The sequence below is a fragment of the Dryas octopetala genome, chromosome 5, assembly GCF_963921425.1.
Source record: "Dryas octopetala chromosome 5, drDryOcto1.1, whole genome shotgun sequence".
NCBI classification, from domain to species: Eukaryota; Viridiplantae; Streptophyta; class Magnoliopsida; order Rosales; family Rosaceae; genus Dryas; species Dryas octopetala.
The window spans coordinates 21,951,245-21,964,646 of NC_141370.1; the positions used below are offsets into that span (position 1 = coordinate 21,951,245).

At 36.5% G+C, this 13,402-nt stretch overlaps 1 protein-coding gene across 1 annotated transcript; it reads left to right on the forward strand.

Annotated features, from left to right (window-relative positions):
- Nucleotides 1–4,474: 4,474 nt before the first annotated feature.
- On the forward strand, nt 4,475–12,335 carry UBP23 (ubiquitin-specific protease 23). Its single transcript, XM_086244758.1, has 11 exons — nt 4,475–4,952; nt 5,439–5,553; nt 6,176–6,286; nt 6,724–6,896; nt 7,058–7,384; nt 7,933–8,058; nt 8,490–9,137; nt 9,245–9,367; nt 9,443–10,154; nt 10,972–11,065; nt 11,788–12,335. Exons 1-11 carry the CDS (start codon nt 4,623–4,625, stop codon nt 11,945–11,947), a joined length of 2,919 nt encoding a protein of 972 aa, XP_086100884.1. The 5' UTR covers nt 4,475–4,622; the 3' UTR covers nt 11,948–12,335.
- The last annotated feature ends 1,067 nt before the right edge of the window (nt 12,336–13,402 follow it).

Here is a 13,402-nt window from a genome sequence, read left to right on the forward strand (position 1 = left end):
TCATGTTGGTTACTTTTGGATGCTAGTGTTTGTTGAAAGTTCTAAATATATAATCAGATTTATACATTATATTTAAGAAGGGGGGAAATGTAAAAACTCAAAATATCTTTCTTTTTGGTTTAGTGGGGGTGAGGGTGGCTTGATTATTTCAGTACTCTGTTTTTACTGACTTACTGCATCTTCATGGACACCCTTAACTTGTATTAAGCTTGTTTTTACTGGTTTATATGATGCTCACCAATTGCATCAGCACAATTGCACAAAGAGCTTCATCAATTTTTCCAAAATCTGTAGCAATATGCAGGTTTGTAAACAAAAAGACAGGCTAGACAAAAAGACAGGTTTGATTACTGGACATGTTTTTTCAAAAGGAAAAAAAAAAGAAGAATCCTGAACAAATGAAGGTGATATTGAGGTTATCACTTATCAGATACCTTTGTTGTATTTATGGGCTGAAGTGGGCCATGAATGGAATTCAATGCCACGGGCTGAAATCAGTGATCCATTCATTGGATCACAGGCATAGTTGATGGCTTTATATAGGATATGTATCCCAATAAAGAATTTTAAAGGCCTGAAAAAAAGGGTATGGCGTTGCTTATAAGATAGTGATGTTCTGTGTTCTAATTATAACATGCCCAATGGTTCTGACAAACTTGTCCACAAAAACAATTTTTTTCAATTTCTCTACAACTTCGACTTGATTTTGGTAAGGCAAAATTTCTTTGTTCACTTCAAAGAAACAATATAAAATATGTGGAATTCGTTATACATTTCAATCATAGATTAGAAATAATAAAATAGGAATCTATGGCCAAAAAATAAAATAGGAATCTGGATATTATAGCTTAGGATTCTTATTCATCTTTATTTTTGACTTATGTGTGTGGATACGTAAGCCCACCTTTGAGGTTGGCTGGCTTGGACATAATATTAGGCCTGATGGTCAGGATGGGCTCAGCTTGGGCAATTGTTAGGCGTGGTCTTACCGTCGTGGTTTGGCCCAGGCCCACTTTAGCTCTCTTATGCCCCAGCCTTTTTTTTTTCCTAATAGAGAGGCTTTTTTTTAATTTTCCTTATACCCCAGCCTTTAAAACTTCTATCATACAGATTAGGGGTCGGCAATGGGCCGGGCTGGGCTAGCCCGGCCCAAATTTTTCGGGTTCGGGCCGGGCTCGGGCTTGAATGATAGAAGCCCAATAGGGCTTTCGGGCCGGGCCGGGCTTTGCTTGGGCTTTAATACACAAGCCCAAGTCCCGCCCATCGGGCTTTGGCTTGCGGGCTTGGAGGGCCGGGCCGGGCTAGGCCCAAACGGGCGGCCCAAATAGGCCCAAAGCCTGTTTAGACACATATATATGTTATAAAAAAATATAGGATTTTGGCTATGTTGTGATTTGAACATAAGACCTCACATAACAAACTTCAACTCTCAACCAACTGAGCTGACCAGTTTATTTGTTAAGTTTGTGAATCATAACATATTTAATAGCTTTTTCGTTTGTTTACTTCAATAAATTATTAATATGCTTATTAAGTTATTCTATAATACTATTATGTTAGTAATAGTGTAATACCATAAATAATAAACTTTTAAAATTATATACAACATTACAACTATAATAAAATATAAATGTACATATGTTTTATTATATATTTTATTACATATTTTTATAAACAAACGATGCAATTGTGTTGTCAACGATCCGAACCGTTCAAATTTTAGTTCCTCACTCAAAGATAATTCGTGCAAAAAATTAGCTTAATCGAAGATGTAAAAGTGACATAATGGTGGTCGAATTAATGAACGATCGTGGTTTTTCTAATGATGATCGAATGGGTAGATGAATGTTGATTTAGCCGATTTTTTGTACGGATGATCTTTGACTATGAACATAGAAAATGAACGGGTCAAATTGTTGAAATCACGTTGTGGTCTTCATAATTATGGAAACAACAAGATTTCAACGGGAAAGTTATTAGAATTATACTCTTCAAGTGTATTTATCTGTAGAAGTTCACATATCGATCGTGTTTTCAACGATCCGAATCGTTCAAGTTTTAGTTCCCCACTCAAAGAGAATTCTTGCAAAAAATTAGCTTAATCGGAGATGTAAAAGTGACATAACGGTGGTCGAATTAATGAACGATTGTGGTTTTTCTAATGATAATCGAATGGGTAGATGAATTCCGATATAGCCAATTTTTTGTAAGGATGATCTTTGACTATTAACATAAAAAATGAACGGCTAAGATTGTTAAAATCACGTTGTGGTCTTCACAATTATGGAAACGACAATGTTTCAACCGGAAAGTTATTAGAATTATATTCTTCAACTCTTCAAGTGTATTTATATGTAGAAGCTCACATCTCGATCGTGTTTCCAAGTTTTCAATGATCCGAACCGTTCATTTTTTAGTTTTTCACTCAAAGATCATCCCTGCAAAAAATTAGTTCAATTGGAAATGTAGAAATTAGATAATGGTGGTCCAACTTATGAACGATCGTGATTTTTCTAATGATAATCGAATGGGTAGATGAGTTCTGATTTTGCTGATTTTTTGTAAGGATGATCTTTGACTATGAATATAGAAAATGAACGGCTCAGATTGTTGAAATCACGTTGTGGTCTTCACAATTATGAAAACAATAAGGTTTCAACGAGAAAGTTATTAGAATTATACTCTTCAACTCTTCAAGTGTATTTATATGTAAAAGTGACGTAACGATGGTCGAATTAATGAATGATCATGGTTTTTTTAATGATAATCGAATGGGTAAATGAATTCCGATTTGGCCGATTTTTTGTAAGGATAATTTTTGACTATCAACATATAAAATGAACGGTTCAAATTATTAAATTAATGAAAAATCATGGTTTAATAACTTTAATTATAGTTGTATTATAAAAGTTGTATATATACATATACATTTATGTTTTATTATAGTTGTAAATTTGTAATGTTATATATAATTTTCAAAGTTTATTATTTATGGTATTACATAGTATAGTTTACACTTTACACTATTACTATTTACTAATATTATAGAATTATATAATAACTTAATAAGCATTTTAATAATTTATTAGAGTAAACAAACGAAAAACCTATTAAATATGTTATGATTCACAAATTAGACAAATAAACTAGTCAGCTCAGTTGGTTGAGAGTTGAAATTTGTTCTATGAGGTCTCAAGTTCAATTCATAACATAGCCAAAATCCTATATGTTTTTTTTATTGAAGATATTAAACGGGCTTTGGGCTTTGGGCTTCGGGCCGGGCTTTGGGCGGGCCTAAGCGGGCCGGGCTTTGGGCGGGCCGTGGGCTTCAAAGGGATGGCCCAAGCCCAACCCAAGAAATTTTCGGGCCGGGCCGGGCCGGCCCAAATGTCGGGCCAAATCGGGCTTCGGGCCCAATGGGCCGGGCGGGCTTCGGGTGGGCTTCGGGCCTTGGGCTATTTGGTGAGCCCTAATACAGATGAAAACAAAAAAGTGATTCTATTCATACCCTACTAAATGCTCACTATACCCTTCCATTTTTCTTAAACACTAAATTCGAGTTATACCATTTGAACAAAATAAAAGAAGAACACCTAGAACACCAAATCTCATTCTCCCTCCCTTCCACCCATTGTCAATAGCAAGTTAGCAGCCATCGCTAGCTACCTCCCTCGACCACCCTCTTTCCCCTCCCCTCCTCTCCCCCTGCCATCCTCTTATCTCCTTCATCTTTTCCCCTCTTTTTCGATCTCTTTCTTTCACTCTTTCTACAACATTTGTCGTATTGCAAAGAGAGAGAAATAATGAAAGAGAGAGAGAGAGATAAAGATGAAGAAAGATGAAAGTGAGGAGGAGAGGGAGAAGGATTGTCCAAGTGACCACCAACAATAAATTAAAAATAGGATTTCACAAAATAAAAGTACGCATACCAAATGTAACTGGTATATATTTTATTTAATTCATGCGATGGAAATGAAAGGTTCATATAAATTAAGTTTTTTAAAAAGTTACATTAAAGAGAATCATACTTATCTTAATTTTAATTTATTACTCTATTTATTTTCACCACTTGAGAACTCTTTGAGCAAATTGATAAATCAATCATGAACTTGTCCAAAACAAAAAGAATACAATCAATTTGTATTGAAATTATTTTTAAAAAAATTCAATTGTATTGAAGACTTTGTTTCAACATAAGGATAATATTCAAGCCCTTTTTGTGTTTTGTTTTGACAAAAAAAAGGTCATTTTGTGTTTAGAATCTTTAGACTCCGTTGTAGACGTGGCATTTCATTTCATTGTAAATTTGTAATCGGTGCACCGTACACCATGTTCTGATCCACATGGACAATACACGTGGAATAATCGCCTGCATCGCCCCCACCGTAGTCCGTGTAGGCCCACCTGTACCAAAAATCTTGGGTGGTCTGTGTAGGGTTTAATACTGCCTCCAGCTCCACACTGCGTCCCCTCTTTCGCAGAAGCCTCAAAAAGCTCTCTGCTAGTCTTCCTCTCCAAACCCACAAACCTTCGAGAGGCACCTTAATTCTAGAGAGAAAAGCAAGAAACAAAGATAAAGATCATAACTTTCGCTGCACAAACCAATTTTTTTCGGTTTTCGAATGGCCGACGCTTTGATACACAGAGCGGAACCCCTTAGCCCATCGGATGGGTATTTCGATCCACTGCCCGAATCGTCAATTGGGTCGTCTCTGCCTCAGAGGCGTATCGAGTTCCACCCAGCTAGGAAGCCATTCAATGGCTTTAAGCACGACGGTGGTGACTTTGTGCTAGAGACCCTAAACCCCGGAAGCAGCAGCTCAGATTCCCGGAGACCCGGTTCTTCTACTCAGGGTCAGTCCCGTATGGGTGCGAAGAAAACTGATGGTTCCGAATTTCCGGAAAATGGGTTGGATCCGGAGCTCAGTTTTGGAATCACATTTCGGAGAATTGTGAGTTAATGTGTTGGCTTTGATCTCTTTCTTATCTCCCTACCAGTGCTCTTGAAGATTGTATTTTGGTTTTGGTCTTCAAGATTTTTCTTTATTTTGTCTAGTTTTATATTAATTTTGTTCATTTTCAAGTTTGGCATGTTCTATGTTTTACAGAGCGTGTCTCCACTTTGGTTATGTTTTTCAATGTTTGCAAACTTTGTTTTCGCTTGCGATCCTGTTTTGTTCTAGTCCTTTTCATTAGTTATTGGGCATATTTGGTTTTTAAAGAAAGAATCTTCGTGGGTGCTTGCCTGTATCATCATCATTATTATTTTGAAGTTGATTGGTTTTGGTTTTGGGTCAAATGGATTCATATGCTTTTTGGGTTTAATTGGATGCACATCCTGTTTTTCTCTTTTCAGTTTTTTATCACTCTGTAACATTTGTTCTCCAATCAATGTTCCCTAGTAGCTTGACAGAGAAAATGGGTTGGAAAATTTTCAGGGTGCCGGTTTGAAAAATATGGGGAATACTTGTTATCTGAATTCAGTGTTGCAGTGTCTGACGTATACTGAGCCGTTAGCAGCATACCTGCAAAGTGGAAAGCATCGCAATTCTTGTGAGGACTCCCCACGACCCTCCCCTGCCCCTTTCTTTTGATGTGCTCAAAATGGGTTAATAACTTAATACAGTCAGAAAAAATGTCATATATGTATGTGCATGTAAGGACTTAACTTAAGCAGAAAAATTTCATAGTATTGACATATTATATCATATTGATTTTTCCTGATTTTCAGCAGGGTCTGATGATGGTAATTTCTTTAACATGTTCTGGCCTGTTCTTTCAAAATGTTTTAGCATGTCTCCATCCGGGGTTGTTTGTGGTGCTATCAAGGTTGATGAGCGACTATATGAAAAATCATTGAAGGGGATTCAGAAATAAAATTAGGGGTACCTAATTCCAAGATTCGACTTCTGTGGAAGATTTTTCAACATATCTAGAAGTAGATGGATTTTATCAGCTTTATAGATTAATTTATGGATAAATTACATGCCATTCACAAGGAGGTTTGAGTAAGAAGTTGTTTTAATTAGTGTCATATGCAGAAAATGCATGCTGGTCTGCTTCTACTCTGGGGAAAGAGAGGGGGGGGGGGGGGGGCATGTGTATGCATGCATGTGCATGTATGAAGAATGTTGAATTTATGTTCATGGCTAATCTGATTGGTTTATTTTTGTAGGCCATATTGCTGGGTTTTGTGCTTTATGTGCCATTCAGAAACATGTTAGTCTTGCTCTACAATCAACCGGGAGTATTGTGACACCAAAGGATCTTGTCTTTAACTTACGGTGTATCCTTAAAATATTTTGTGGTGATATAGTTGTGGAATACTTGGTTGGGCATACTAATTCGACTTCCATGTTTATTATTACATAAACTTAACATGCTAGATAGCCAAGTCTGAAAAAAAAAATCCAAGTTTTGTGATATGAATGATTCACTTAATAGTTTACAGTCTAAAAATTTATTGTGGATAACTTATAGCCAATTATTTGATAGGCACAATTCCTTCATCTTAATTTTCCTTGTCACATTCTCCTTGTAATTGTTGTCTAGTATCAAACAGGGAGTTTTAAAAGGAAGTTTCATGTATTGTGCTGTATGCACACCCTTCAAATTTGAGTTTTATTAGGGTTGAGATCAATGATCAGTTCTTGAGTTTTATGGGTGGTTTGTTTTCTTGTATTTCTATGCTTTGGAGGTTGGAATCCTTGACAACATAATTAGGCATATCTCGAAACTTCACGAAGTCCAGACAGGAGGATGCACATGAATACATGGTAAACTTGCTGGAATCCATGCATAAATGCTGTTTACCTTCTGGAGTGCCAAGTGAATCCCCTAGTGCCTATGAGAAGAGCTTGGTACACAAGATCTTTGGTGGCCGCCTTCGAAGTCAGGTAATTTTTTTTTGTAATGAACTAAATTGTAAATTGTAATGGTCTACTTAATATTGTTGGAGATACTTTGGAGTTTGGGAGTTTATGGATAGTTTGTAAATAAAGGAAGATTTGAAATATGCACTGATTTTTCTTAATCTGGATTTGTGTCATCTCTTCAGGTCAGATGTTTGCAGTGCTCCAATTGTTCCAACAAGTTTGACCCTTTCTTGGATTTAAGTCTTGAAATAGCCAAGGCAAATTCCTTGAATAAAGCGCTTATGAACTTTACTGCCGCAGAACAGTTAGATGGAGGGGAAAAGCAATATCAGTGCCAAAAATGCAATCAGAAAGTTAGGGCTCTCAAACAAATGACAGTTCACAAGCCTCCTTATGTTCTTACCATCCATTTAAAGCGGTTTCGTGCACATGATCCTGGACAAAAAATTGACAAAGAAGTTCAATTCGGACCTACATTGGATTTGAGACCTTTTGTCAGTGGTTCCTATGTAAGTACACTTCCTAGTTATGCACAGTTCTTTAACTAATTAGTTATGCAAGCTTAATTTCTTCAGTTTGCTCTTCATTTCTTTTATAAGAATTCAATTTGCTCTTCATGTAATTCTAAGTGGCTTAAATTGAAATGAAATGGTGTCATTTGATTGTCCAAGTCACTGTTTTATTAAATTTTGTTTACTTTTCTTTTTATTTTACATTTCATAATCTTGCCCAATTATAATTGACAATTATGTCGTATTTTTTTATTTTAACAAGTATAGAATAAAATTAACTTTTGGTATATTGTTAACAGTTTGAGGTAAATATGTCTAATAAATACCAAAAGCACTAGTAGCTGTTGAAAAGTATTCTCCTGCAATTAAAGCACAAGCAGAAGAACTTTTGTGAAAATTTTCCAAACACATGAGTGGGTGTCTTTTGAAAAGAAAAAATAAACCATCCCATTGAAAAGCAATCTCAGATGGGTTTAAATTCCACATTTTTGCTTGAGTTTCTGGTTTTGCTATTTCTTAATCTACTTTTATGTTCTACTTGGCAGGAAGGAAATTTGAAATATACTCTTTATGGGGTTCTAGTTCATTGTGGGGCTAGCACCTATTCTGGCCACTATTATTGTTATGTTCGCACATCAACTGGCATATGGTACTCTCTTGATGACAACCGGGTATGTTGATAATTTAAGATTTGTTAGTCTATCTGGTCTTGCATGTGCTCTAGCCTTTTGATTGAGAATAGATAGCGCTTTTAGATTTTGCATGTGTAGTCTCATATGTAACACTACACAATTGGGGTTGCCCAAGTCGCTGAAGCAAACTTCAAAGAGGTTAAATGCACTACATTGTACAATGTACCACACGGCACATCTTAATTTTGTTAAATTTTCAAAATTTAGGGTAAATTAATTAACCTTTTAATTTTTAGGCTTTCTATCATAATTTACCACTGAAAGTTCCTTCATGAGTTCTTATCTTTGACTGGCTCCACTTAATATTTAGTGCCATATTTAAGGACAGCTCAGTGGTAAATGCACTGTTCTTATATTGAGTGAGAAAAAAAGAAGGTTTCTTACAAGCTTTTGCTATTCTGATGTAACAGGTAGTCCAAGTTGGTGAGAGGACTGTTTTATCACAGAAGGCTTACATGTTGTTTTATGTACGTGATAGAAGAAATATTATTCCAAGGAAGCCTGTTGAAGTTGCTCAAAAGGAGAATTTCAAATCAAACAATGCTGAAAATAAAACCCGTTCAAGTAACAACCAAGGTTCAAAAGAACCAGTGCAAAATGTTTCAGTTAAGGGCAGATCAAGTGATCTAGCCTCTTCTTTTGTGGCCCAAAAAGATGTATCAACTATTGTTCCCCCTAGGGTGCCCCTTTTGAAGGAAGCATTAGTTAATCAAAATAACAGGCAGATAATGAAAGAAAATATGGTGCCTAAGAATGAACCTGTTTTAGAATCTTTTTCAAAAGCTTCATTGTCAAAGGACTCATTGAAAGGGCTTTCTGTTTCAAACCCTATATTGGGAAAAGACGTGCTACCATCAGCTCCGTTTCCAAGCTGCAATGGTGGCACTTCTGATCCTCAAAATGCCATGGCTGCAACAACTGTTGCCAAAATAAATGACTGCAATGCGAAAGGAAATTCAAATGAAAACGATAGTGTTTCCATTATCGTATCACCCAATGTCAAGGGCCCTGAAATCTTTGAGGCTGCTAAGCCCATCCGAGATGTGACCACCCAGAATGTAAGTGGATGCTACATACTTTCCATGTATATCAGTGCCTCTAGTTTTACCTACTTTAGACTTCACTTTGTTTTGGGATTGACCTCTTAAACTGCTTATGCATCCAGAACAATCTTGTTTCCAGTGTGGGGGATTTGAGTATTACCTCAACCGGAGTTCCTAGTGGCATAACCTTGGACCAAATGCACACTGTAAAATCATCAGATCGACCAAGCTCTAAAATGAGTCAGGTATTCATTTGTATTATTGTGTATCCTTTGCAGTATTAGTTGTGTTGTCATGATTTGACTCATTTTCTTTTTCAGGTTGGAAGTTTTACCAATGAAAGTGCTGGTGGTGATTATTTAGGTGAGAAAACTAGTGATTGTGGCCAGACAGTTGTAGTTGATGAGTCAGTAAAATTGTATGGCTCATCGATTGTGAAAAATGGATCATTACATGTGGAAGCTCCTGATTGCAAGCGCCATAGAAAATTGAAAAAGAAGCAGATAAAATGTAAGGTTGCATGCATGCGTCTACGATCTAGCTTATTTTCCGGGGCAGTCTTAAGTGTACAGAAGAAGAAGAAGAAACAAAAAAGGAGTAAACACCTGGCTTCAGATTGCAAGAGCCTTACTAAGGAACACCTAATGGACAGTCTCTGCTTCTCATCTGATCTGGGGCCATCTACATCTGAGGAAACCCGGACAATTTCCTTGGTTTCTCCTTGTTCTAAAAGAAAGAGAATTAAATCTGACTTGAAAAAGGATTCGAATGGAACTGCTAAAAAAGGGGTAATGAAATATCATGGTGATTCTTTAATAGATGCTAAAGATGGAGAGTTGAGGGAGAGTGTCGGTCAGAATGTTACAGTGCTTGCAAGTGATAAACGACTACAAAATGGTCTGGGATCTATCTCTGGCTCAGTGGCAAACCAGAGGGAAGCAGGGGGAACTGATAGTCCACACGAATGTAAAAGAGACAAAATACAAAATGGATGGATGGGTGTGCTGACCCGAGGTCCAGAGGAGACAGTTGGTGAGTTGATTACCTAGTAAATCTTCCCCTCAGACCATATATGCCATGTGTAATTAATGGTGGTCAGTCGTTTTTAATGTTGCATATGCATGTTATTCATAGATGCGGTACATTTACAATTGCAATGCCTTTTGGAAATATACCTCTCCTTGCATCTGATCAGTGAGATATCCATGGACAATTTAGGAAAGGTTCACCATTGCCTTGAATTGGAGCAGAGGTCTCCTTAAGTCAATTTTGGAGCGGTAGTGCTTTTTTTTTCTTCACCTGGCATCCAAACAGAGATATTCATAGAAATTTTTGGAGCGGTTTACCCTTTTTTCATTTGGGATGGGAATCATTCTTGAGTGCTTGATTTATGACATTGACTGGTATAACCTAATTTTAGATTGTGGATGCAGACACTCTCTTTAGAGTTGTATCTGTCTGCATGGTCATAAATGTCAGGTTGCTTTATGCATCTGTACATATGTTTAGGTTTATTGCATTGACTTTGGGCAATGTGTGTCATTGGTTACCTTGTTTTAAACGTTTATTTGGGAAAGTATGTTTCCGGGATGGGAATCATTCTCGAGCACTTGATTTATGACATTGGTATAACCTAATTTTAGATTATGGATGCAGACACTCTCTTTAGAGTTAAATCTGTCTGCATGGTCATAAATGTGAGGTTGCTTTATGCGTCTGTACATGTGTTTAGGTTAATTGCATTGACTTTGGACACTTTGTTTCTTCTTTATTTATTTTTATTTTTAAATAGATGATAACTTACTTTTGTTTACTTAATGTTGTTATGGTTCTACTTTGTTGATTGCAGTTGCACGTTGGGATGGAATAGAATTTCCTTCGTCTCATGTTGTAGAATCAAGCCATGCAGAGAGTACTAGCATCGGTTATGTAGCAGATGATTGGTGAGTTGGAGTGTATCCTATTTTTTTGGGTTATGTTAAGTGTCGAGCATCTTAAACATGAAAATTCTATTGATTGAATCCAAGGTTCTTGGTTGGGCACCTTGGGCCTATCTATGGCCTTGCCTGCTTTAAAACATTAAGTACTCAAGCCATATACAATTTTGAATCTCGCATGTTTGTTGGAAGGGAAATTGGAAATTATGAATTTTATCACAGTAAAGTTGTGGTTGTGTTAATACCTTCATGAACTTGAGAAGTCATTATCTGACATTTATCCTTATCCTTGCTGCCGTGACTCTTTATTACTTAATAGCTTTGTATGGTCAGGTAGGTTCACCTTTACAAGTCCTGATTACTAATTACTAAAAATGTTGATCTTTAGATATGTTTAACAGATTATTGCACGGTATAGTGCCCCTGGTAATATGAAAAATATTTGGCTCACATTGGTTCTGTGAGTTCAACATGAGTGGACTCTATTGATTTTTTTTGTTTGGTTGAGACTATTGAAATTCAGTAGTGTAAAAGAAATTGTCTTGGGTTTGTTTCTCATTGAAAAAAAAAAAGAAAAAGAAAAGAGAATTTGTGGTGTGTTTAGGTTTTGCTCATTGAATTGGGTTTATGACTGAAACTATTTACTATTAGCGGGTGCAACATTACTTTTCCTAGATGTTACATGTATAACATCTTTTTACAATTAGTGCATTTTTCAACATGTGCAGGGATGAAGAGTATGATCGGGGAAAGAGAAAGAAGGTGAGGCAATCCAAACACACCTCTGGAGGGCCAAATCCTTTTCAAATAATTGCAACCGAGAAATCAAAGTTGAAGAAGGCAAGGCTAGAGAGGTTTGATTCTGGAAATCACCCACTCAGGATATGATGAAAGTGGACTTGTATGGACAGATTGTTGGTCTGCTGTTCCTGTTTTGTCTTCTGTAGCAGTTGAGAGAAATTGTACGCCCTGGAGCATTAGGGTCTTCTGTCTGGGTGGTTCTTATTGGAGTGGAAGAGAGCTCAGAGCTGGGGACTGTAATCTTATTCCTGCTGTGAGCATTTCTCTGAAGGATATTGTGTTTCAGAGATAAATTATTTTTTGTCTCCTATGATTAGGAGGAATTTTAACTATTTAGACAAGAATGTGTTCTACTGTAGCGTATGAAATTTTGTTTACTAATTATATGTAGAGCTTTGCCTATTTTCAGTGTTGGGCAAGATATTTCAATGTTTCATGATGCTGAAAAATAATGCAACAAAATTAGACTTGATTAGTTGCTGTTTTATATTTTAATGAACCAAAAGTGAATGGAAGAAAACCACTAAACCAGGGTATTGTATGAGTTTTTTCAATCTTAGTTATTGTGGGCAGTGGGTGGGAGAAGCCTGAAGGCCGAAGCCCCACTGAATTGTTTGTAAATTGTTATGCTTATTGCCGTAAGGATGGACATTTTCATTCACCTAGTCCTATCACTTGTCAACTGTGTTACCACGTTTCAGGTTTCACTTGCCCTTTTGGTTTTTCAAGGCTGCTAAAAAACAACAGTGGCTGAGGTTTTGATTTGAACCAGTTGTTTTGCAAATCTGAATTAAATAAACTTTACTTGAAAGGAAGGTTGGTTATATTTTAATACACAGCAGTCAGCAAAGAAATAAAATAGTTCTGTCTTCCAAATTCCAATACTATTTGTGTCTTCCCTAGCATCAAAATATTAATCTCAACCAACTTTGTGAATTTAGCCCAAACGGTGTAATGCAATTACTTCGAGAAATTACCCTGTATATTGTTGATTCATCTTATACTATTAGTCAAACATAAATTTGATTAAACATTGTCTGAAGAATAAGTGTTAATTTATTTAGACGATATCATTAATATCGTATCATATATTCATATGTGATGCTTAATTATTATTAGTCATTGTGTCGGTTGAGTTTTCGTTACTTCTCTCCTTAATCCACATCCCTCAATTAATGCAAATCATTACCACTGATGCTTTCTTTCTTCCTTCATTTTTCTTTGCTGTCGGGCCTTGGCGTGCTCAACTTTCTCTCTCACATAAATTGATAGATTGATAGAAAAACAAACAAATACACAGAGTCAGTCTAATGGGTTTGACAAGGGGGACACTTGCCCATGTGCAAAGACCATATTTTACTCGCTTTAACTTTTAAGTAAGGTTTTATTTTGTCCACTACAAGCAGGGTCGTCTAAACCTTCCAAAGCCTTCATGTGCCTGGAGCTTAACTAATGCGAGGTGTCCTAATCAGCATGACAAAGATATATTATGCTCTCTAGTCTCTGCCCATCAACTTTCATAATGCAGTCACAACCAAAAAG

Excerpts from the sequence above, each read along its gene's own strand:
- UBP23 (XM_086244758.1), top strand. The coding sequence starts at position 4,623 with ATGGCCGACGCTTTGATACACAGAGCGGAACCCCTTAGCCCATCGGAT. Across the intron at positions 9,368-9,442 it reads CAAGCTCTAAAATGAGTCAG|GTTGGAAGTTTTACCAATGA; the intron begins GTATTCATTTGT and ends TTTCTTTTTCAG. Across the intron at positions 10,155-10,971 it reads AGGTCCAGAGGAGACAGTTG|TTGCACGTTGGGATGGAATA; the intron begins GTGAGTTGATTA and ends TGTTGATTGCAG.